The sequence below is a fragment of the Homalodisca vitripennis genome, chromosome 4, assembly GCF_021130785.1.
Source record: "Homalodisca vitripennis isolate AUS2020 chromosome 4, UT_GWSS_2.1, whole genome shotgun sequence".
NCBI lineage: Eukaryota > Metazoa > Arthropoda > Insecta > Hemiptera > Cicadellidae > Homalodisca > Homalodisca vitripennis.
Window position 1 is genome coordinate 173404078 of NC_060210.1, and position 26924 is coordinate 173431001.

Genomic DNA, 26924 nt, shown 5'->3' on the forward strand with positions numbered 1-26924 from the left:
GAGACATCAACACCGCTAGTAAAATATACTACATTTAGTCGACCATGTGCCAGGCACGATCATATGGTAGCGTGTTTATACATCGTACATGTATTAAAAGACGATTTAGTAGACCGTGTGTTACAGTGAGTGCCAGAAGTGACTTGTGATAGCGATGTTTATATGATCGTCCACGTGCTGAAGTACCGTTTATTCCATCATGTGCTGCGGTGAGTGCCAGGTACGACCATGTATGTGATAGCGATGTTTATAAATCGTACATTTATTGAAATACGATTTAGTTGACTGTGTGTTACTGTGGGTGCCAGAAATGACTTGTGATAGCGATGTTTATATGATCGTCCACGTGCTGAAGTACCGTTTATTCCACCATGTGCTGCGGTGAGTGCCAGGTACGACCATGTATGTGATAGCGATGTTTATAAATCGTACATTTATTGAAATACGATTTAGTTGACTGTGTGATACGGTGGGTGCCAGAAATGACTAGTGATAGCGATGTTTATATGATCGTCCACGTGCTGAAGTACCGTTTATTCCACCATGTGCTGCGGTGAGTGCCAGGTACGACCATGTATGTGATAGCGATGTTTATAAATCGTACATTTATTGAAATACGATTTAGTTGACTGTGTGATACGGTGGGTGCCAGAAATGACTAGTGATAGCGATGTTTATATGATCGTCCACGTGCTGAAGTACCGTTTATTCCACCATGTGCTGCGGTGAGTGCCAGGTACGACCATGTATGTGATAGCCGATGTTTATAAATCGTACATTTATTGAAATACGATTTAGTTGACTGTGTGTTACAGTGAGTGCCAGAAGTGACTAGTGATAGCGATGTTTATATGATCGTCCACGTGCTGAAGTACCGTTTATTCCACCATGTGCTGCGGTGAGTGCCAGGTACGACCATGTATGTGATAGCGATGTTTATAAATCGTACATTTATTGAAATACGATGTAGTTGACTGTGTGTTACAGTGAGTGCCAGAAGTGACCAGTGATAGCGATGTTTATATGATCGTCCACGTGCTGAAGTACCGTTTATTCCACCATGTGCTGCGGTGAGTGCCAGGTACGACCATGTATGTGATAGCGATGTTTATAAATCGTGCATTTATTGAAATACGATTTAGTTGACTGTGTGTTACTGTGGGTGCCAGAAGTGACCAGTGATAGCGATGTTTATATGATCGTCCACGTGCTGAAGTACCGTTTATTCCACCATGTGCTGCGGTGAGTGCCAGGTACGACCATGTGGTGGCGGTGTCACTGGCCCCACAGATGGCCGCTCCATGCCGCCAACCGCCGGCGATTTATTTCAATATTGTGCCAAGACAGATCGATATTGGCAACAATAGGCCTTTGTGAGCTCTCGGAAACCCTGGTTAATTGGCGATACTGACCCCGGCCTCTTCATCCCGTAGTCTTTTAGTTGCACGTGGGGCTCATATTCTGTTTTAAATGCCCGCGATGGTCTTGGAATACAAGTTATTTATCATTATAGATTACTAATAACAAACATTTTCATAACGTGTACTGTTTTCATTTGTTTGATGTTTAATTTGGCGGATATTTAATACAATGCTACTCACGACTAGGCCTAGTCCATTTCTGGTGTTTAGTGGTCATCTTTTATTTCTTTTTTGTTTACGTATTTATTATACTCCAGGAAGATGAAATAAATAAGGCTTGTTTACTGGTGACTAGTTGATGTGACTTTTCACCTGAGTCACAAACGTCACGTACAAAATACCAAGCTGGGTGTGACCGGATGGAGAGTTGGTACAGGGGACTGTATTTTCAGCTATTTTTTAAATTAAGACGACATATTTTGCTTATAGGTCACGTTATAACTAGGGACTTCCGATTTGTAGGGAAATTCAGAAATCCCTCACAGGCCACTTCAATCACCGTCGCAGTGGTTGATTACTGTTTGTAGTTCAACCATTGTTATAAATAAAAGACTAATTGTACAATTAAGGAAAACAAATTAACGTGATGACACTAGTTTTTATGGATATCTTGGAACAATGTACAAATCATATTCATTTACATTTCCAAAGTAACAATCTTACCTCGTCAATTTCCTAATTGGGTAAAAGTATTTTTATCAATGCATTCTAGTACTCGGTATTCCTTATCAAATAAGAAACGTTTTATATTCACCTCAAATAGAATACTCGTACAGTATTAGTGTTGACAAGTAAGGGTTCTCAATACAGACAACGACTGAAGGTGTGGTGTAACACGAAATATTAAATACAGTGAACATATGTAGTAATAACATACACAGATCGCGTCACACGTAAGTGTGTAATAGATGCCATAACATTTAGTATCAAGTAAACAATACTACATAGAAATAAGGGACACAATGTTAATGCTCCTAATTCGTATCATTGTATACGTACAGACTACCGATGCTTCACCACTCATACTGAAATAAAGTACACATATTTAAAATTGGGAAAAATAATGTACGGTAGGTTTTTGCTAAACACATATAATCTTAATGTATACAAACTCATTTTTGTACATTTGTTCCGAAGTCTCGGAGCTATCAATGCACTTTTGGTATGGCAGAATACAGTAAATATCAATGTCTCAGTGACAGTAGTTTCAGATTTAAAGTAGTTATACACCTGCCAGGTTTAGTAAAAGAATCAAAGTGACTCATAATCAATTAACACTTAAATTCTAATACTTGCCGGTTTCTTCCGTACTGTAACATAACTGGAATTAAGAAGGCGTTATTCAACCACTCCGGCGTTCTGGGTGTTCAACTTAACGAATAAACGGTTATTTGTTAATATAACAATACGGTTTATATTTATTGTCTTAAAACAGTTCTCATATTAAAAGCTTGCTTCTGTAAGCCTGGCAGAGCGGTTAAACAGAAAAATAAGCTTAGAAATCAAAACAACTCCCGGAACAAAATCAACTTATTTATGTAAGGTCTTTGATACTGATGCTTTGCAGTTTAAATACAAATAAAACATTGACTACAATAAAGCAAATATATCTAATAACTGTTTATGCCAAATATTAAAATAAACTGAAATTATTTCCATTTGAATTAGACAAGGGAGTAGAGAAGCATTGATAATACTACACTAAAATTTACACAAAAGTTTACCGCACCCGTACATCTTTTGAGTAAGTAGAATCAAAATTCTATTTTGTTACAATATTCACACTATGTAAGTAAAACCATAAGTCCAGTCTGTTACGATAAACACGAAATATATTTCACCATACATCAATTAGCGAATTTGTTTGACCATTTTCTGCATAGATAATGAGAAACTAATAATTAATCCGACAATGATAGTTAGTTGTATCAAGAGCATTTTTGTAAAAAAAAGAGAAACTCATATACATTTGTTTAGTAAAAATCGAATTTTTGGAGCTTAAAACGCATATCAAATTAAGGAAGAATTCGAGACCTCTACACTCATAAAGATCTATTCTGCGTAAATTATGTACTGTACTCCATTCTCAATTGTCAGTCTTCCAGCTATGTGGCAGTCAGGGATAGAAAGCATTCCTATTTCGTATCAAAGAGTTCAACATTTTATTTGACGTCAAAATATAGCTTTTAAGCACGAGGAATAATTTTTAAAATTTTCTAAATAAATTTTTAGATAGTGATTAAAATATAAACTGAACAAATTCATTTCAAGTTAACTAGTTGCGTTCTAAGTAAATTAACCTTCCATTGTTTTAATATGCCGATTAAATTTTTTTTTAATATTTATTTTTGTTGGGGATGGATTTAGTAAATATTTTCATGCGAGATACCATTCTAAATGGTATTTATTGCAGATTAAGATTTTGTTGGTTTCACTGTTTCACTTTTAGTTAAAAAATTACAAATGGCATGTGAACATATTTTACAAAATATCCGTAACCCAAACAAATATTTGTTTAACTACTAGGCTACTTCACAGTTGTTATGCTTTTGTATTGTAAAAATCTTGTATAAGAATTATGTTTTAAACTCTAAAACCTATAACGATTTGACCCTCATTTTGAAACGGTTAAATATTAACTTACAACATTGTTCCAAAATGTTTCTTTTTACAATAATGTTAAATCCACGTACCATGTGGCATACAGTTATGTAAGAAAATATAATAGTAATAATCTACAGCAATAATACTGGATAAGTATTATTTTTAACGTAAACATTTTTTGTTCTCACTGAAACAAAACAATTTGGAGGTAGAAAAATGATTTGCAAGTACAAAAAAACAGTTAAACAGTACTCAAAGACATATCAAATGAGGTATAACATGATGTAACCTTCAATTCAAATCTTCTGAGTTATGACCACTTGTGCAGTTTGGCAATTCGTAGTAAATATGTTCGTTACGTATTTTTAATGGTATTTATTACACGTTTTAAAATTTGTAGAAAGTTCTTTTAAATCTTTTTCGCCATTTTTAAAGAGTCAAATATATTTAAACTTCATCGCAATGTATCTGTCAAATAGAACTTTAAAACAATGTGTAGATTACATTTAAAAATTTTGAAATTCGAACCCAAGACCTCCAGTTGTTCCTTAAATGTCATAAAAATATTTTAAATAGATTTGCTGTTTATGATTCAGGGGATTGCATTTTGTTTTTTGTTATAGCTCTAACCGTTATCAACCGTTCATCAAAGGTTTACCTTAATAAATTATTAGGACACCTTTGATAACTCACTCTGTATACAATGTATATATACAAACAGCAATTGGGTGATAGTCAGAACCTACCACACTACCCTAATTTAATATATTTTACGTAAAAATTAATAAGAAGATTCCTGTTTATTTTAAACTATTATAGGTTTATTATACAGGTAGAAAAATGTTGTCAAATTACATTGAATTCTACAACAATTCTATTGTATTGTATGTGTGGCACACATTGTGTGTATAATACAGGCTGTTAACAGTCTTATTGATAGAATAATAACAGTAGCCTAATATTACAAAAGTATTTTACAGATTTATAAATTTGTTACTATAATATATCTATTACAGCCTGTCCCGTTTAATAACACTAAATTACTAAATACTGATCACACATGTTGAAACCACAGATATTCAGTATAAACTCATCACTACATATCATGTCTTTGTAGTATACTCATGTAGTCGGTATAACCTTATTACTACATATGTACATTACAGATTTCAACCAATACCAATCTTTCATAATTTTGAACTAATTTCCGCCAAGTTTGTTGTAAAATATTTGTGCACGAACTCTAGTGTGGTAACTACTTGGTGTTACAATACACATTCCATAACGATACGTTTATGCAATATTAACTGCGTTTTAATATTGTATTGAACAATTTGGTAAAATGTATTGTCTCTACACTTCACCCATAATAATGATTAAAATATGCTCTCTGTGATTGTAAAACGCGTTTGAGGCGGACAAAAAAGAATTGTTTCAAAAGCCTCGATTTAATTCCCACTTTCTGGCATAAACAAAATTTCTGCGGGGACAATGGGAATAGCCGCTGCCAGCCAGGCCAAACAGCGAGCGTCAGATTCTCTTACAATTCGTGCAAAATATAATTTAAATGTTTTAATGCTACATTGGTTGTTTCGTGGAATTTACTACTTCTACAGAATGGCGTTTTAAAAAACCTAGCATATCTTAATTAAATACTATTTTGTTTACGATCTTATGGTTAATACAGTTTTATAAAACATAGTTACTAGTATGAAAGTAATACAATTGTTGTGATCTTTATACATTATATGAGCATTCAAAGCACTGATAAAAGGCGTCTGCTTACCTTGCACCTAGTACTCCAACCATCCTGAAAACATTAACACGTATTTAAGCATTTCCGTGTAACATTCAATTCCCAATATTGATGTAAATGCTGTAAAATAAATAAAGTTGAAACAGTACTGGTGTAATTTTATGCATTTCTAACACACGAAACGCAATATGATTTCAAATCCACTTTACCTATGAAGCAAATATTACTATAAATATTTATATTGTATAATCAACAAAAATTATTTCTTTAGTTCTCTTTCAATTCGATTTTTTTTTAATCTTACTTCTAACATCTTGTTTAAGCTGAGTCGCTATTAGTGTAAATAGATACCGTACATATGTTTGGTCTGTGGCATAATTAAACATTTTTCATTGGGCAAAATTTTTTTTTATTATATAATATTACTACAAACTCATATTACTTATTTAATTTTAACTTTTAATCTCAAAACAATATACTGAATTGCATGGGACCACATGTTTATAATATTAAAATATATAAATGCCGCAAGTGGGATGTAAAAAATGCGAATTATAAAAGGAGTAAATTATCTTGAAGCTGAATTAAAGTGAACCATTTGTGTTTTTAAGTGTCTAATACTACCGTCGACTATAAATTACTTTGCAAACCATCGTGAAAGAATACAAACATTGTAAAACTGTACTATTCCTTTACCCACAGCTGTTTTATCTTACGACTGACTGGACTACTTTAAAAAGGGGATCTCGACATTCTGCAAACTTACAGCTCTAATACAGATATAAGGATTCTTCCTGAGGATCGTTACAGATTTCACGCATAACTAGGAAAATCAAATATTTTATTGCTCTAACGCTAGATCTTGGTATATCTGGGTATTGGAGGACATTGGTTCTGGTCCAGGGGAATAAAAACAACAACGGTTGTCAGGAATACTAGGAAGTGGTTATGATACGCTCGTACCTGTTCTGTAACATTAACAGTTCACGAGTGAACATCAGGAACTCTTCCAGTAATGTTCACTGGATATGTGAATTTTCCGGGACGAGTTCTCAATTCTCAAAAGCATATATACTGGGACCGGAACCGGGTACAGTGAAGACGAAAGAGTTGCAGAGATAACTACTGCCTCTATTAAATACGAAAACTCGCCGTCCAGTAAATATATACGGGAACCTGAACCGGGTACAGTGAAGACGAAAGAGTTGCAGAGATAACTACTGCCTCTATTAAATACGAAAACTCGCCGTCCAGTAAATATATACTGGGACCTGAACCGGGTACAGTGAAGACGAAAGAGTTGCAGAGATAACTACTGCCTCTATTAAATACGAAAACTCGCCGTCCAGTAAATATATACTGGGACCTGAACCGGGTACAGTGAAGACGAAAGAGATGCAGGGATAACTACTGCCTCTATTAAATACGAAAACTCGCCATCCAGTAAATATATACTGGGACCTGAACCGGGTACAGTGAAGACGAAAGAGTTGCAGAGATAACTACTGCCTGTATTAAATACGAAAACTCGCCATCCAGTAAATATATACTGGGACCTGAACCGGGTACAGTGAAGACGAAAGAGTTGCAGAGATAACTACTGCCTGTATTAAATACGAAAACTCGCCGTCCAGTAAATATATACTGGGACCTGAACCGGGTACAGTGAAAACGAAAGAGTTGCAGACATAACTACTACCTCTATGAAATAAGAAAACTCGCCGTCCAGTAAATAAAGGTTCCAGATGCAGACACTGATCACATATATCCTCTAATACATTTCAGTGTCTTGTGGCAGTTAATGAAGATTTCTTTTTTGGAATGTAACTGGACTGGACTACGAGGCCTGATTCTAATCAATGAGACGACTAAATAAATCATGCCGCAGTACAATGCAAGCGTACTCAAAAGGTAGTTATATAAAATGTAAATACATTAACAAAAGCCTTTTACTCCCTTTTACTTACAAACATAATCTTCATCACTCCAACTATACAACCACCACTAAAATTGTAAAAGCACGAGCAATTCTCTCAAGGAAACGTAGATACAGAGTAAACTGACGCTTTTTAGTACAGTTTTGCAAGACATCTTTGATGTTAATGTCATCAGCAATGTGAAAACGGATAGAAGTAAAACAACGCTACATTAAGTTGTATTCATATTGATCGAGGTTATTTATTTTTATAAACGTTTATAATTTTATATTAAGTAGACTGTCAGTTGTGGGCAGATGAAGATGAACACGAAGTACCGCGTACGATGATCCTGCAGCATGTGGCGACTCGCACGTTTGGTCACATTTACCTCCTGATTGGCAGTACTACAGAGAAATGAGTTTCGTTTATTTGTCGAAGATACTACAAATTAGGAATTTTTCATGTTAATTCTCAATTACTTGTACTTTGTATACAATCAATACCCACAACATATTCTGTCCATCTAAGATAAACGAATCAGTTTTGTCTGACTAAAATTAATAAAAAATAATTGGATCAATAATTTCTTGCAACTTGACCAACTTCAGCCAAAGATAGCGAATCGTAAAGAATTGTAGTAGAAACGTTGTACTGCTATTATATTACTACTGTTATAATGGTAAATACAAATTGAAAAACTATAAAACATTTTATTTTAAAATCTAGGATCTTAAGGGCTGATGCAGCTTGGTATCGATGCAATACCATCGAACTATTAAAACAAGTGCCAATAAGTGCAATTGTTACTATGTGAAGTTGACATACATAGAAACTTTACAGCATAAAGAAATAATATTTTAATAATTGTCAACTTAATATATTTTTATGAGAATTTTTTTTACGGTGAAATTAATTAATTACCAAATTTTGCACAAGTAAATTGCAATACTGCAATGAATAAACATGTTTAACAACTCAAGAATAACAAAATTCTCTAGGATTCAACAAAATTGTAAATCCGATAAAGACGTCAGCCTGCCACGAGATGATCGGCTGTGCACGTGAGTCACAAGAGGTTGATAGTACGGCTGATAAGAGGGCACCACAATGTGATGCGCGAGTTGGGCACATTTCGGTTATTAGCCTGGCCTAAGTGGACTGTGGGCAGTGGGCAGGGGCTCCGGTACCGTGAGTCAGCCGCAACAAGTGTGTCCCATACAAGGCGTCATACGCAACGTACTCCATATACGGCCAAGTAGTATAGTGCACGTAGTGTCCGCATCTGCCGCGGCGAGCAGCACCAGCGCGCTCCTTCTGTCAGTCGCGCGTCGCCGCCGTCCTCGTCCGCAGTGAGTACATAACCTCTCTCGTATCTAACTGATAACACGCTTCTTATCACTAACCTGTACTATATTCCTTACGAATTCTCAAGTACTAGTATGATTCAGTAGTACCGATTTACTATAAAAAATATAACTATCAATAAAGTATACATATGTATGTACGTTATCAGTGCCTTTGTTATGAATAGTTTTCATACTTATTAAATTTGTTATATTTATTTAGTTATACTTATCATTTAAGCATACACAAACATTGTTATTTTATATGGTAATATCTCATCTAAATGTTTTATTAATGTAGGTATATAAATCCTGCAAGTCTAACTACTATCAATTATACCACCTGCGACAAAGCAGTTGAACAGTTTTGTCTAATCTTAATCAAGTTCATTTATTTTTTTTATTTAAAACCAAATATGGTAAAATAAAACTATTAAGGATCAAATTAACTTTGCTGAAATACATATCATTTATTTAATTTACTACAAGTGCGTTTCTCAGTTAGAAATTAATTAAAAGGTTAATTAAAAAACTATAAAATGTGAAATTTTAACTGCACTTTTTTCTAACTTGACAGAACAGAAAGTGTGCATTAAAGCTAGAACATAAACAATGGCGGATATCGGTGGCCATTGTTAACCCCCTCCCCTTAACATGAGAGGGGGCAAAAGTGGGAGGGCCCTGTTATGATTGATTGTAATTGTAAAATAGAAAATGTTATATACTAAGACCAGTAAAATTGTAAGTATTAATAATATATCAATGTAATTACGGACACTTAATTCAAGTATAATATTTAATAATTATAAAACGGGACAAGGCTGCTGGGTTGTGCAGGGTTGTCGCCCGAGGCGTCAACAACAAGTCGTCTTTATCACGTGATGTCCAACCCTACATCTGTTTAACTGGTACTGCACATCGTTCATGCATATGTTCTCAATATGATTGCCTGCGTTTGCAGATATTGGTCCGATGAAGGAACATTTTGTATAATAAATTCTGTTTTAGTTATTCCTGTCTTAAGAGCATACGTAATTGATTGGCATATTTATTACTTAAACAATTATTGTAAAAGAAGATTCAATATTACCTACAAATAAAGCAACTTCATGAGCATGTACTTGGATCATAAGTTGGATCTTGAAATGTTCTTAAAGAGAACTATATGTACACAATAAATCAATATTATATCCGGACGTATGCTAAGATAAAGTAGCCTAATTCAAATATTGAAAGAAATATCAAAATGTGTTATAGAAAAAATTTAAGACTTCTTGCATACTAGATTATAGAGACATACTCAATACCATAATTAAGTCTGTTCTAAAGTAGGTAAACGTCTAAAGGCATAGCTATTCCTAATGAATGTATAAACACTAAACATAACAATTCAAAAATACTTATTTCTTTGACGATATTATTCGCATATACTCTTCCCGAACAAATTTTCTTTGTTAAATAAATAATTAATGACAATAAATGAATATATAAATATATATACATACACACATATATATTATAATCTTTGTGTTCACAGTTGTGTTAAATGCATTACGATCCGATATTACGTGTAAACTATAAGAAAAACAGGATAGTAAAATATATTGCTACAGTTCGAATTATTATAAAGCTTTCAACAACGCTCCTAAAAATCTGACACGATAATACGTACAGTAATATATATAATATTGTAGCGATTCAGCTCTACTAGCGCGGCCGCGGTGCAGTCACGGTGACACAATTTGGTGACCGCGGCCGGGCGACGCGTCTAGAGCGTCCCGCATACTCTTCTCTATACATAAATATAATACTGTACTTTAGTATTATGCTAGCTTCTAGTTTCCTGGTTCGTCTTCTCAATAACTATGACTCTAGCATGGGCTCATTTTAATAGTTGCATTTATCATCATATTAACAGTGAAAACCAGTAACTGTGCGATCAACTCTAACTATAATGTACTTTACAGCATGAAAATACAAGGAATTATTTTGTACCTGGCTGTTTTAGGGATTACAGTACTACCTTTACGGCTACCAGACATATTTCGGGTAGCAATACAAGGACAAACTATACACAATACACAATAATTCATATTATACCGCGCATACTTATTAGTTCTATTGAACGTAATGTTTTTTTACTAATAACACCAATAATTCTTTTGCAACTTTTATTACAATTGTGTTGTTAACTCGTCTGAAATTATGGAAAAATTAGTACACATGGATTATGTAATAAAATAAATAGTAATATTTGAATTATTTCAACCTTGGTAATAGTTTTAAAGCCAACACATTGAAAGATTACTTGACCATCTGTGGGATCACAAGTCTTGCCTACACATAGCGCATTTATTGATAAGGAGCTAACATATCATATGCAGGACTATTATAATATGGGGAACTGTCAGACTGTACACGACTAATACTTATATTATTATTGCATATAAACATACTTTTTGCACAAACAAACTTATAAAACGTAAAGGTTTGTTCGAAATTTTTGTCACTAAAATTATTTTAAACTTTACTAAAAAATATTAACAATTTAAATCCATGTCATAATATGAGAATAGTTGGAATTAATAGTACATTCTTTGAATAGTACAAGCTTTAGAGAATAAAAGTAGTCATCCTAAAGTGAAATCCCGTTTAGTTACACAATAACACTGAGAAAGCAGTTATACAATTTAAGAAATATTAAAGCAGTTTTAAATTCTTTAAGTATGGTTGCCTTTTGAAGGCACGTTTGTTCTGGAAAGCAGAAATTGGTTAAATGTGATTGCTAAGTTTGTTATTACTTTTACTGAGTTTAACAAAACAAACTAAGGTCCACTGTACACAAACGAACTTCGGCTTCGTAAAAATAAGTTGCATGATCCGAGAGCTACGATATTTCTTAGACACCAAAAGATTAACTCACATTTAAAAGTGAATATTGGCAAAATTAGTGCTACAAAATGTATTGCAAAATCCTAATAATATTATAAATTTTATTCTGCTTTCACGCGTAAACTATTCAACCGATTGTACTTAAAATTTCTCATGGACATTCTTAGGATCCCTGGTATAAATGTAGGTCTATTCCTATTTCGAATATCTCTCCTAGCTATCCTCCACTGGTCTCTAAAGTATTGACAAATCCCATCTTGGTCTCTAAAAGTTACGAAATATTAACTGTTAAATGTAATTAACTGTTTTAGTGTAGACTGTTATGTGTAGACATTGATTTATAACAGCACAACCGAATGTTTAATTAATTTAACAACTATTTCCAATTTGCTTACATTTAAAGTGGGAAAGCATAGAGTAAGCTTGATATTATTATACTATATGATATTGTTCTTATTTGAACCTTTTCTATAACCGCTGTTAAGCACAGAGTACAAAGATATCCAGATTAGACAATTTTCAGTTAAAATACACCTTTATCTGTAAATGTTTAATAAAATATTAAGTATGCAGTGCTGTCATCCAGGTATAACAGCAAAGTTACTTTATTAACTTTTACTATAAATGTAAATACTGTTATAAACCTATCTCAGTTGCCTTTTGAGAGAAGTAGGCTTTTCAGATATGTATTAAGTATATATTATTGAAACAAGAGGAATAGGCATTGGTATCGGAAATATAATTCACTCGAACCAGAATTCCCCATTCAGGTCCAAAGCCTACGATATTGCGTGTGAAGCCGCGGGCAACTGCTAGTTTATTCATGTTGCATAGTAATACTGACATAATGACGCGGAAAGTGAGGTCTTGTAATCGTGTAATATTTCTACAGAATATTCTAGATTACGCGATAACCTCCACTGTGAGGCGGGGACGACAGGTGAGTGAGTGGTGCGGAAAGTGAGGTCTTGCAATCGTGTAATATTTCTACAGAATATTCTAGATTACGCGATAACCTCCACTGTGAGGCGGGGACGACAGGTGAGTGAGTGGTGCGGAAAGTGAGGTCTTGCAATCGTGTAATATTTCTACAGAATATTCTAGATTACGCGATAACCTCCACTGTGAGGCGGGGACGAGAGGTGAGTGAATGGCGCGGAAAGTGAGGTCCTGTAATCGTGTAATATTTCTACAGAATATTCTAGATTACGCGATAACCTCCACTGTGAGGCGGGGACGACAGGTGAGTGAGTGGCGCGGAAAGTGAGGTCTTGTAATCGTGTAATATTTCTACAGAATATTCTAGATTACGCGATAACCTCCACTGTGAGGCGGGGACGACAGGTGAGTGAGTGGCGCGGAAAGTGAGGTCTTGTAATCGTGTAATATTTCTACAGAATATTCTAGATTACGCTATAACCTCCACTGTGAGGCGGGGACGACAGGTGAGTGAGTGGCGCGGAAAGTGAGGTCTTGCAATCGTGTAATATTTCTACAGAATATTCTAGATTACGCGATAACCTCCACTGTGAGGCGGGGACGACAGGTGAGTGAGTGGCGCGGAAAGTGAGGTCTTGTAATCGTGTAATATTTCTACAGAATATTCTAGATTACGCGATAACCTCCACTGTGAGGCGGGGACGACAGGTGAGTGAGTGGCGCGGAAAGTGAGGTCTTGTAATCGTGTAATATTTCTACAGAATATTCTAGATTACGCGATAACCTCCACTGTGAGGCGGGGACGACAGGTGAGTGAGTGGCGCGGAAAGTGAGGTCTTGCAATCGTGTAATATTTCTACAGAATATTCTAGATTACGCGATAACCTCCACTGTGAGGCGGGGACGACAGGTGAGTGAGTGGCGCGGGCGTGTCGGGGTACTCCCACTGTAGGTTCATATTATTACTGTCTAGGCCCTATGACATTTTCTCCATTCTCTACTTTGATAGTACACATACTGCATCTCATATATATTTGTCGTTGTGAATGATGTAGTAACACTTCATGTACAATCACTCGGCGCCGCCGTTACGTAGTAAACATGTGTATTGTTCTCACTTCGTGTTCCATGTTCCACGTTATCGACTGTGAGTGCAGAGGTACAATTTCCAAGGGAACTGTTCGTCACATGCCTCCCAAAATTGCCGATTTATTAAATCATCGATACCGGACCACACTTAGTTCAATAAATGCGGTGTTTTGGTGGACTGACATGAAGATACCACTCCTACCCGAAATATAGTTTCAAAACAGCACGCCTTTTTAATATAAAACAAGGCATTCCTTTCATTTACATACCACATACACATAATAACAAATCACATACTTTGCTTCAGAAGTTTTTTCCGTTATTTCAGGTCAGCTACAGTACTCGTATAAACGTCCCGTTTTTTGAACGCGCCTTAAATTAATTCAAAATGCGACTGTTGCATTCATTTAAAGTAAATCCAGATCAAATTAAAAATAGTTGAACATTGATTACACCTAAAACATAGAGAATCGGCACGTCTAGCCCATAGACAACATCAACAAAACTACTTCAATACTGTAGTATTTACTAAAAAAAGTGTACAAATAAATATTTTTTAATGTCTCGGAATATATTTTATGTAATAATATATATATATATATATATATATATATATATATATATATATATATATAGAACATAGAACATTTTAGCTAAAGGGGGATAGTGACTACTGACTGACACGCTCCTCGCAGGCCTCAGCGCGACTCGGGGGCCGTGGGCGGCGGCGCCACCACAGCCATTACCATCAGCTGTAGCCGGTCTCTCGTAGGATGAAATTTCATTTTAACACAAACACTGCATGGACATGATCCATTTGGACATTTATGTTTCCAACGATATGCATAAATGTAACGGTTAAACACTGTTAAATAAAACCGATGACTAGAAAAATTCCAGAATCCGTGTAGTAATCAGTACAATAAAATAATATAAAGCCTTACGCTCATTTCTGAAGCTTACGTTGTAACAATATTAGATACTTTACAGATTGTTCTAAATTCCAACGTTTGCCGTTCACAATTGCTTTATGAATGGTCAAACATTAGAAGGACCCAACAGTAAAGTGGACCAAAATTACTTATATTTAATATTGGTATACATACAATAGTGGTGGTTTATTAGATACTTAGGATCCTAAGTTATTGACATGTAATGTCACAGTAGAGTCGGCAAATGATACCACTAATAAAACACTTAGATGTGTATGTGTTGAAAATAAATAAAACGGAAAGGACTTTGTGTTTACATTTAGATGTGGAACATTATGTGACAGAGGTGCAATATTTTGATTGTTATAAACACAATTTTAGTGAATGGACTTTTACGGCAATATCTGAAATGAAATAATATTTATGATGTGAAAATTATACTACAAAACTCTTTGTATGTAGCCTACTACATTACGTAGGCCTACAATACGTACCACACACAAACGTGTTATAGGAACAACCTACCAAAGGCGTGAAATAACCTGCTCAGAAGCATTAGTGCCTACGCTTTAAAAATCAAAAACTACGCTATCATTGCCTATCATATACAGATTACAAATAGCAGATCTATAGTGCAAATTAAAACTATTTTAGTTTAATTTTTTATATATATTATCTTGCAGTAAGATGCTATATTTAATATCTAGAAGTTAATATTTTGATAGCAAATTTTGTTGTCCTGCATAAGATAGTTAAACCTCTATTTTTCTGCCCCCTCCATTGTTTTAACGGCGTTTTTTTAATACTTAAAAATCCCCAGAAACAAGAGCGAAGTGTGAATAATATAGTTTTAAATCGACTACAACTGATGAACTATAGTTGGGTCATCTTCTACGTGCCTGTTCCGTGATGTAGAACGATGACAATGCCAAATTTAACACGGTACATCTCTTGGTTACCGGTTCTTCTACTGCCAGAAAACTATCATATTTTTGTATTCCTGTACACACAGAAGTGCCTATTTGAAAAACATGTTTTATATGAAACTATGCGTATTTCCACGAAATGTAATATTTCCTTTGAATATTTGTGTACGTGTTTTCAAATAAAGGAAATAGAAATACGTGACAACACGAAACTTGTTATAGAATGTACACAATCCTTTACAATTACTTATGGTAAAAGCAGATGATTAAGTTAGTTCGATACCCCATTCAAACATGTAATATACAGTAAATTTGAACACTTTTTCACTAACATTGTAGTACCTTACTGAACACATTTCCAGATCTGGACGTAAGATTTCATGTATCCTTAACTGAACACTAAATTGTAATTTTTTAAATTGTAATTCCAAATACACCTATCTAAATACAAATAGCCCTAAAGCATATTAAAATTCACTGTATTTTTTACACGGCAACAAAAAATCTTAATATTAACTATCATATCAGTCTGCCAATGCCTTGTTCTTTTGAATGTCTTTGAAGTAGACCTGTATAAAAAACGTTAAAAAAACTAAAATGCGACAAAGATTTTTAGATATGAGATGAAACACATTTAATTATTTTACAATCTTATTAGTTGCGTCTTATGTTTACCAAAAATAATTCACTTTCACAGGAATCAGTTAAAATTATTTTATATATTACTTCGACCTCTTAATTTTAACTTCAATCTGATGTGCAAGAAAGTTCGCTTTAAAATCTAAAGTTTTATAATGAAGTCGAAACATTTATAAAATATGGGTCCCCTGGAAAAAGTGTAAAACATAATAAGGAATTTATTACATTGTTTTGTTTATGAGGAAATTTTGCATTATTATTGTTAAATACAACTTTTGAACTGTTAAAGAAAGTAACACTTTGACTATTAATAATTGTATAATTAGTTTATAATACATTTTACAAACTATATCGTTTGTTTCAGATTATAACGCCGACTCCTGCCGTGCATCTAGATCTTCTGTCCAATTTTGATTTCGTTTTGGAGAATTACTTGCAGGTAAATCTATGTATTATTGTAATCAATGTACAGTTTTTGATAACAGGAATAAAATGGCTTTTATATACAAGAATGTTAATTTCCTGAATTAAAGAACAAAGCTTGAAATATATATATATATACATGTGTGTGTGTGTTGATAATTTTTATTTAAAACGACGTATTAACAATTAGTATATCTTGTCAAATGTAATTTATGTGTATATTTATCCGTTCTTAAAATGTAATCATTAGATTTTAACATAGATTTTTTTTAATCCTAAGGAAAAAGTTTGATCTCACAAAACAAGGTAAATTAATTAACTTATATGACACTATTTAAAAAGAGAAACGCAAGGAACACTATGTAAAATTGATATTAGATTATTGGTGGCTTGAAGATTTACATCACATTGTAATACATGTATACGGGAAAATAGCCATTACAATCCATTTATCACTTCACAGATCACCGAAAACGAATTAATGCAAATTGACATTTTTAATCCTGACAAATTATCATTAATCACGCATTATTTTGATAAATATTCCATTGTCAATTTCCAACTTATCACTTTCAACCTAACTGTGAAATCGGCTTTAAATTAAAACATTCCTTACCTTGAATCTTTTAAAAATCTCGATATTTTGAACAACAGTAGGCTATGTTATGAAATAAATTAAATTCTTGTGATTATTGGCCGCTGAAAAAACGTTAAATAGCAATAAAACATAGTATTACAATTTATCATTACGCTCTCAAATAAATTATTTTGAACATAATTTTTATAGCGTGCGCCTTAATTTATTTTGTACCATTTTAATAATAAATTATATTTTTAAGACAAGTTTTGTATTTGTTGTCCAAAGATAAAAATAAAATAAACTCCCAGGTCGTTAACAGTTAATTGTATGAAACTGATGTGTAGTAAAGTGAACCCCTTGTTGCAGATGATGCATTGCTGGACCTCACGATCCTGTACACATCTCCACGTGAGTAGACTTATGTTGTTCACTTACCGACTAGCTTACTGTATACTGCCAGCTTTTATACTTTCATACAATGTTAGATGAAAATGAATTACTCGAGAGTACGATTATTTATGAAGAGGGATGAATGCGTATAGGTAATAAAATAAAATATTATGACCACACAAAGACAAAACATTGACGTATAATGCAGTATATTAACAGGTCTTAACAGTCAATGACAATATCCGTGAAAAGAGTAAAGTCTAACAGTCAGCTAGCATTGCGCCTTTATAGCACAATAATTTTAATTTTATTATTTATTTTTTGGAAATACGTTTTCGTAGATTAGGTCACTAAAAATATGTTTGAACACATATAGTTGTTAGATTTCATTTTAATTTATAACAGGCATTCATGGTCAATGATAATCTGTGAAATGCAACACTAAGACAAGATAGTTTCACTGCAAAAAAATTAACTATAAAATTAGTAAACATGTTTAAAATGGATCTACCAATCATGTTGCGATTTTTGATCAAATAATTCCTGTAATTAAAAATTCTGTAGTACCAAAATTGCAAATCCATAAATTATTGGCTAGATAACTGTAATTCAGAAATAGAATTTAAAATAAAGAATAGATTTCACATGTATAGAACATTTACCAATCAAAGTAGAATAAGCTGACTAGAACAGATAAGAAAACTATAGGGAATTCTACCACTTAAAACAAGTAAACAACAAAATAAAGAATCTCTTATTAATTAATAAGTAGACCTAATGTATTTTTTATTTTACGACCTCGCAAACAATAATGTTAGAGTAAAGCTCAGATATCTGGAGGATCCCCTCTACTAGCAGGGCCAAGTGGTATGCCGGTGTCGGCGCCGAATGTAACACAATAAGTCGACCGCTCATTAGTAATAATGGCAACTGGCCGCGCTGCTGCTCAGCGGCCACTGGCTAATTAGACAAATTTATGGACTTATCGAATGTGTGCCGACTTTATTCACACACATCTGCCTGATGCCGGTTTAATCAAATTGTGCGTCGTTAGCAACGGGACCAAACCACCAAACTGACCAGAGGGGCCAGGAACTGTAAATCAACATTGTATTGACAAATTACGGCAACAAACAGAATTAATAAATTTTGGTATTTTGAAAAAGATTTTTTAAAAAGGTTAATTTAAGTTAAAGTTTGGTCGGACACAGTACAAATGTATGCTATCACGGTCCATCCAGACGGGAAATTTAGTCGGACAAGTGCAACTTTCTGCTATCACCGTCCATCCAGACAGGAAGTTTGGTCGGACACAGTGCAAATGTATGCTATCACGGTCCATCCAGACGGGAAATTTAGTCGGACAAGTGCAACTTTCTGCTATCACGGTCCATCCAGAACGGGAAGTTTGGTCGGACACAGTGCAAATGTATGCTATCACGGTCCATCCAGACGGGAAATTTAGTCGGACAAGTGCAACTTTCTGCTATCACCGTCCATCCAGACAGGAAGTTTGGTCGGACACAGTGCAAATGTATGCTATCACGGTCCATCCAGACGGGAAAATTTAGTCGGACAAGTGCAACTTTCTGCTATCACGGTCCATCCAGACGGGAAGTTTGGTCGGACACAGTGCAAATGTATGCTATCACGGTCCATCCAGACGGGAAATTTAGTCGGACAAGTGCAACTTTCTGCTATCACCGTCCATCCAGACAGGAAGTTTGGTCGGACACAGTGCAAATGTATGCTATCACGGTCCATCCAGACGGGAAATTTAGTCGGACAAGTGCAACTTTCTGCCTCACCGTCCATCCAGACAGGAAGTTTGGTCGGACACAGTGCAAATGTATGCTATCACGGTCCATCCAGACGGAAATTTAGTTGGACAAGTGCAACTTTCTGCTCTCGCCGTCCATCCAGACGGGAAGTTTGGTCGGACACAGTGCAAAACTGTCTGCTCTCGCCGTCCAACCAACCAGACGGGAAGTTTGGTCGGACACAGTGCAACTGTCTGCTCTCGCCGTCCAACCAGACGGGAAGTTTGGTCGGACACAGTGCAAAACTGTCTGCTCTCAGCGTCCATCGAGTCGGGAAGTTTGGTCGGACACGGTTGCAACTGTCTGCTCTCGCCGTCCAGACGGGAAGTTTGGTCGAGCACAGTGCAAAAGTCTGCTTTTACCGTCCAACCAGACGGGATGTTTGGTCGGACACAGTGCAAAATGTCTGCTATCACTGTCCAACCAGACGGGATGTTTGGTCGGACACAGTGCAAATGTCTGCTATCACTGTCCATCCAGACGGGAAGTTTGGTCGGACACAGTGAAAATGTCTGCTATCACCGTCCATCTGGGAGGGAAGTTTGGTCGGACACAGTGCAAACGTGTGCTCTCATGCAGTTTTTTTCGTTGTTGTCTGGGTGTGTGATTTTTCGTTTAATTTTAACTCTAATTCAGCCGTTTTATACGTGGATATTGTGTTAGTCCTAGTAAAATTTAAAGTAAAATCCCCTAAATTATTTTTTTGGATTCACGACGTAGTGGTTGTGGCTGTTTCCCACTGAGGACAGACAAACGGTACGCAGAGAGTAGGAACAGGACGGTTTCCGCAACTCAACTATACCGTAATAAGACTCTGCCGGTGCTAGAAGAGTTTTTAAACTCGGCAATCACATGTTTACGGACGAAGATGATCGCGGAATTCGCGTTTTTACCCCACTTTCACGTATCGTCTGCTTTCACCACCTCACTAGCTGCACCACATGTGCAATGTTTACGACGCCAGGGGAGGGGGAGGGGGAGGCCAGGGAATGTAGCGACAGATGGTGGAGAAAGTTAACAGCATGCATGGAATCATTACACAAACATCAACGAGCGCAAGCGGCACCGCGGTACTAGCTACCGTCCGGGCTCTCGCATTCCGACACTAACATCTGTACTTCTGGGCGTGTGCTATAGTTATTGTATTAGTTCTCTGAACAACACGCCTGGTTCAATTGTACCTTAAGTGTAGTCGATAAATCACGACCAAGGGGTCATTTCCATTGTACTACCCTAATTACACGGTCGAGGACTAGGTAGCACCGCAACTCAATTAGTTCCAAAACAATGCAGGAAAATTGTTTATTTATTGCTGACACTTATGAAATACTGTTCCATTACCACGTTGTGAAGTATAGAACAATTTGTGTATCACTCATCCAGAACTGTCACGTCCAACTGACAGTTGTAACACTACAGACACCGCGGTTATCGTAAATACACTGAGTTAGTTCATACCCTCATATCACTATGAAGCATACACTCTTCTATCCGCGCCGTAATATGAGACTTCATTTGTAATTTGCATAACCGTTAGGAATATTGAACATTTTCATTTGACTTTTCAAAACTGCTAGGTAACAGAACTGCAGTAAATAACAGCTCAAGAGAATATACAAACGTTTTTATCGTCGAACCTCAACCTATAAGATGTGAACACATGAGACCCCCGGTGTTTGTACCAGATGACTGCCCGCCATAAGGCGGTGCGGTGCGGGTGACATGACAGGCAGCTGTGAGGTATGTGGTCCTCTAATGAGGGGTGCTAATCACAGATATTGTAGACACGCGTCTAATTAATCTCTCTGCGAGTGTGTGAGTGTACGCGCGCCAGTGCTGGCTGCGCGAAAACAGGCAAGTCACCGAGTCCAACAACCCGGCGAGGAGAGAGCGAGAGAGAGAGAGAGAGCGCGCGCGCTAGCGGCCGCCAGATGCCGACTATCCCGGTCGTTCCCGGGGTATCCCGAGGGTGCGGGAGTCGGTGACCGGAGGGGCGGCAAGGGGACCCTGCCACACGCCCCCCGGGGGCAGCTCACCCCCATAGCTCCGGGGACGCCGGCCTAGGGACCCAAACATCGACCAGGTGTGTGGGTAGACCGGTAATTGGTCACTCCCCCGCCGGCGCTGTGAGCGGCTCGGCGGGCCCGCAATGAATGGGCCACAGCTTAGACAATAACCACGCTTACCTTACGGTACCAGACGGGCCGCCACACCGTGCCGCCCGCCGATTTACTTATCACCACCCCCGTCCGCGGGAGCGGGGCTACCGTCACCACCGACCGGGACGGAGCAGGGCCGGATGTGAGGACTCCTGGACCACCTGACAAGCGCTCCAGTTCTCTACGTCTTATATTACGACCTGGATCTGTTCGTATAAAAGTTTATCACTTTCAAATACAATTTCCGACTTGCCATTGCATTTTACATTCCTATAAGGATATGAGCTACAGTATGTACACCCCTGCCACCCTCGCAGTCCACTCGCTCGCAACGGGATCTTATGTCGGAAACCAGTTAATGACGCAACTCGATGCGTAGGGCTTCCCGGGACACGGAGGGCGAGGTCACCTGGTGGTCAGAGCGATGTGCACTCACATCACTACACAGACTAATAGTGCGGAGAACATCAAATCTGGACCCGCACATTATTTATACACAGAACCTACACGATGTTACTGCCAGATATTGTCAACAAGTGGTCCAGTTAATGCAAAACGTTCACATCATACATTTTATTCAAATAACACTACAATAATACTCTATTAATGATTGTTTTGCAAGCGTCTAATTTAACATATTTCTCAGGCACCGGAGTTTTCTCATAAAGTTTTCTCATTTTATCCTTTTTGATCAGGCAATCCACAAACTCTCAGCTTTGCTCTAAAATCGGCATAAACTATCTATTAACATATTATTCTCGTCACATACTATTGTGTTATGACTTAAAATTATGTACCATTGTATTCAACGTTAAATTGTAATAGGAGTGAATTATAACTAATTTTAAAGCGGGTCAAAAATCTAAATTTAAAACGCTCTTTCTTCAAACAACAACCCATACATTAGAGTTTATTCATTCATCAAAAATGTATTTGTAATCAATTTCCGTCTCCTATTCCATTCTCGTCAGTCCGTAACTTATATTTTAATTTTGGAAGATTAAATTTAAACACTCCAGACACCAGTGTCCAAAATATAAAAATGTTTCCTTTGTATTCAACTTTATCTGCCTAAAAATGTTACTTTTAGGTGCAAAATGTTATACAATTTTGGAAACTATTTATTATTGCCAAAATATTTAGAAGTTAAAATGTTATGAAGTTTCCGTTAGTCAAAGTATAACATAATATGTAACACATCATACTGAATGAAGTAAACCTGTTGGTATATTATATAAGTGTTCAAAACATTCCTCAGATAATTTCTGTTGGCGTCTATCATATTTACGTGATCATTCATTTCGCAATTTTTACAAAATTTGCAGTGTTTTCCTTCTTTGGGAATATTCTCGTGGCTGTTTCTTGAAAACAATACTATGGAATCATTTACTTTCTCTGGGATTTAAATGTATGACAATTATACCAATTCATGGGATAGCACCACTTTCAAGCAATAATTTAAATTCGATATCACTCGTTAGATAGATTACATATATTATTAATCTGGTTTGTGTTCAAGAATATTTTAAGAAACAGAACATGGGCTACTTTGTGCTGTTTCCGTTCGTACGAGTACAAAAAGCTAAAAACTTTCAAGTTCCACGGCTTATAAATAACCTTTGTAATGTTTTTATAACAGAATCAAACATTCAGCATTGTTCTGTTCGGTATTTGATATTATATTTTCAAAGCAACAGAAACGTATTTTGTGTTTAGGAACAACAGTTTATGGCCAAATTAACATTTGAAATTGGAATCTGTACTTTATGAGAGACTAAGGAACAAACATATCATATGAGTAAGAACAGACCTTTTGGACTCGCAGAAAAATATGTTTTACAATTGATAACATTGTTGAGCCTCAGATTACATTTTTCTTATGATAGTAATAATAGCAACTTATAATTATTATAACTTAAGTTTTGAAAGTTATTGGGAAGGGCTTAGGTTTACTCAATCCCCATTCACAATATCCTCTCAAAGATGCCGAAGATTACTTGTAGTAACAGTAGTTTGGTACATTTAAGAACAAAGAATTTCTCCAAGTAAATGGGATCTTGTTCGAGCCACTAGAATAAATAGACACTTTAGAATCCAACACTTAGTGCAGGGGAAGCACATACTGCAGCGTTGGCCTTGCCGAATCTGTCAGCCACCCCACACAGCTCGTTAGCCGGCTGTGGGGCAATAGTACAGATGCTCCTGGTACAAGTATGCTAGAGCACACTTAGCGCAGGGGAAGCACGTACTGCAGCGTTGGCCTTGCCGAATCTGTCAGCCACCACACACAGCTCGTTAGCCGGCTGTGGGGCAATAGTACAGATGCTCCTGGTACAAGTATGCTAGAGCACACTTAGCGCAGGGAAGCACGTACTGCAGCGTTGGCCTTGCCGAATCTGTCAGCCACCACACACAGCTCGTTAGCCGGCTGTGGGGCAATAGTACAGATGCTCCTGGTACAATTATGCCAGAGCAAACGTAGTGCAGGGGAAGCACATACTGCAGCGTTGGCCTTGCCGAATCTGTCAGCCACCACACACAGCTCGTTAGCCGACTGTGGGGCAATAGTACAGATGCTCCTGGTACAATTATGCTAGAGCAAACTTAGTGCAGGGGAAGCACATACTGCAGCGTTGGCCTTGCCGAATCTGTCAGCCACCACACACAGCTCGTTAGCCGACTGTGTACGGACGGCTCTATGCAAATAATGCGTGTAATGGCGGCGTGTGTCTGAGCGCGAGCGCGTGCTCGACAATGGCGACTCCACATAATAAACAGTCCACTAAATACTTGTATCGGCTCCCGGCATAAATAACCGGGCCGAGCGCCGCAGTCCACAGTCGCATTCCGCCCAACTGGTCACTGGTCGCATCCGTACTCAGGTCCAAGTAAACCGCATTAGAAAACCCCGACATTGCCCCGACGTTCCAATATAAACATGTGAAATACTCATTTCTCTCTGTTACTAGAGCCACTACTCTTACTACTCAGCATCCGTACTCAGGTCCGAGTAAACCGCATTAGAAAACCCCGACACTGCCCCGACGTTCCAATATAAACATGTGAAATACTCATTTCTCTCTGTTACTAGAGCCACTACTCTTACTACTTAGCATCCGTACTCGGGGTCCAAGTAAACCGCATTAAAAAAGCCTGACACTGCCCAGATGTCCCAATATAAACATGTGAAATACTCATTTCTCTTTGTTACTAGAGCCACTACTCTTACTAATCAGCATCCGTACTCGGGGTCCAAGTAAACCGCATTAAAAAAGCCTGACACTGCCCAGATGTCCCAATATAAACATGTGAAATACTCATTTCTCTCTGTTACTAGAGCCACTACTCTTACTACTTAGCATCCGTACTCGGGGTCCAAGTAAACCGCATTAAAAAAGCCTGACACTGCCCAGATGTCCCAATATAAACATGTGAAATTCTCATTTCTCTTTGTTACTGGAGCCACTACTCTTACTACTACTCAGCATCCGTACTCGGGGTCGAAATAAACCGCATTAGAAAACCCCGACACTGCCCCGACGTTCCAATATAAACATGTGAAATACTCATTTCTCTCTGTTACTAGAGCCACTACTCTTACTACTTAGCATCCGTACTCGGGGTCCAAGTAAACCGCATTAAAAAAGCCTGACACTGCCCAGATGTCCCAATATAAACATGTGAAATACTCATTTCTCTCTGTTACTAGAGCCACTACTCTTACTACTTAGCATCCGTACTCGGGGTCCAAGTAAACCGCATTAAAAAAAGCCTGACACTGCCCAGATGTCCCAATATAAACATGTGAAATACTCATTTCTCTCTGTTACTAGAGCCACTACTTTTACTACTTAGCATCCGTACTCGGGGTCCAAGTAAACCGCATTAAAAAAGCCTGACACTGCCCAGATGTCCCAATATAAACATGTGAAATTCTCATTTCTCTTTGTTACTGGAGCCACTACTCTTACTACTCAGCATCCGTACTCGGGGTCGAAATAAACCGCATTAAAAACCCCCGACACTGCCCAGACGTCCTAATGTAAACATGTGAAATACTCATTTCTTTCTGTTACTAGAGCCACTACTCTTACTACTTAGCATCCGTACTCGGGGTCGAAATAAACCGCATTAAAAACCCCCGACACTGCCCAGACGTCCTAATGTAAACATGTGAAATACTCATTTCTCTCTGTTACTAGAGCCACTACTCTTACTACTCAGCATCCGTACTCGGGGTCGAAATAAACCGCATTAAAAACCCCCGACACTGCCCAGACGTCCTAATGTAAACATGTGAAATACTCATTTCTCTTTGTTACTGGAGCCACTACTCTTACTACTCAGCATCCGTACTCGGGGTCGAAATAAACCGCATTAAAAACCCCCGACACTGCCCAGACGTCCTAATGTAAACATGTGAAATACTCATTTCTCTCTGTTACTAGAGCCACTACTCTTACTACTTAGCATCCGTACTCGGGGTCCAAGTAAACCGCATTAAAAAAGCCTGACACTGCCCAGATGTCCCAATATAAACATGTGAAATACTCATTTCTCTTTGTTACTAGAGCCACTACTCTTACTAATCAGCATCCGTACTCGGGGTCGAAATAAACCGCATTAAAAACCCCCGACACTGCCCAGATGTCCCAATATAAACATGTGAAATACTCATTTCTCTTTGTTACTAGAGCCACTACTCTTACTAATCAGCATCCTTACTCGGGGTCGAAATAAACCGCATTAAAAACCCCCGACACTGCCCAGACGTCCTAATGTAAACATGTGAAATACTCATTTTCTTTCTGTTACTAGAGCCACTACTCTTACTACTTAGCATCCGTACTCGGGGTCCAAGTAAACCGCATTAAAAAAGCCTGACACTGCCCAGATGTCCCAATATAAACATGTGAAATACTCATTTCTTTCTGTTACTAGAGCCACTACTCTTACTACTTAGCATCCGTACTCGGGGTCCAAGTAAACCGCATTAAAAAAGCCTGACACTGCCCAGATGTCCCAATATAAACATGTGAAATACTCATTTCTCTTTGTTACTAGAGCCACTACTCTTACTAATCAGCATCCG

General features: G+C 37.0%; 1 protein-coding gene across 1 annotated transcript in view; it reads right to left on the minus strand.

Annotated features, from left to right (window-relative positions):
• LOC124360668 (serum response factor homolog) overlaps positions 1 to 26924 on the minus strand; it is a 184943-nt gene that overhangs the window by 41180 nt on the left and 116839 nt on the right. The window contains exon 3 of the mRNA XM_046814486.1: positions 5812 to 5835. Coding sequence (XP_046670442.1) covers positions 5812 to 5835 — 24 coding nt within the window. The remainder of the gene's footprint in view (positions 1 to 5811; positions 5836 to 26924) is intronic.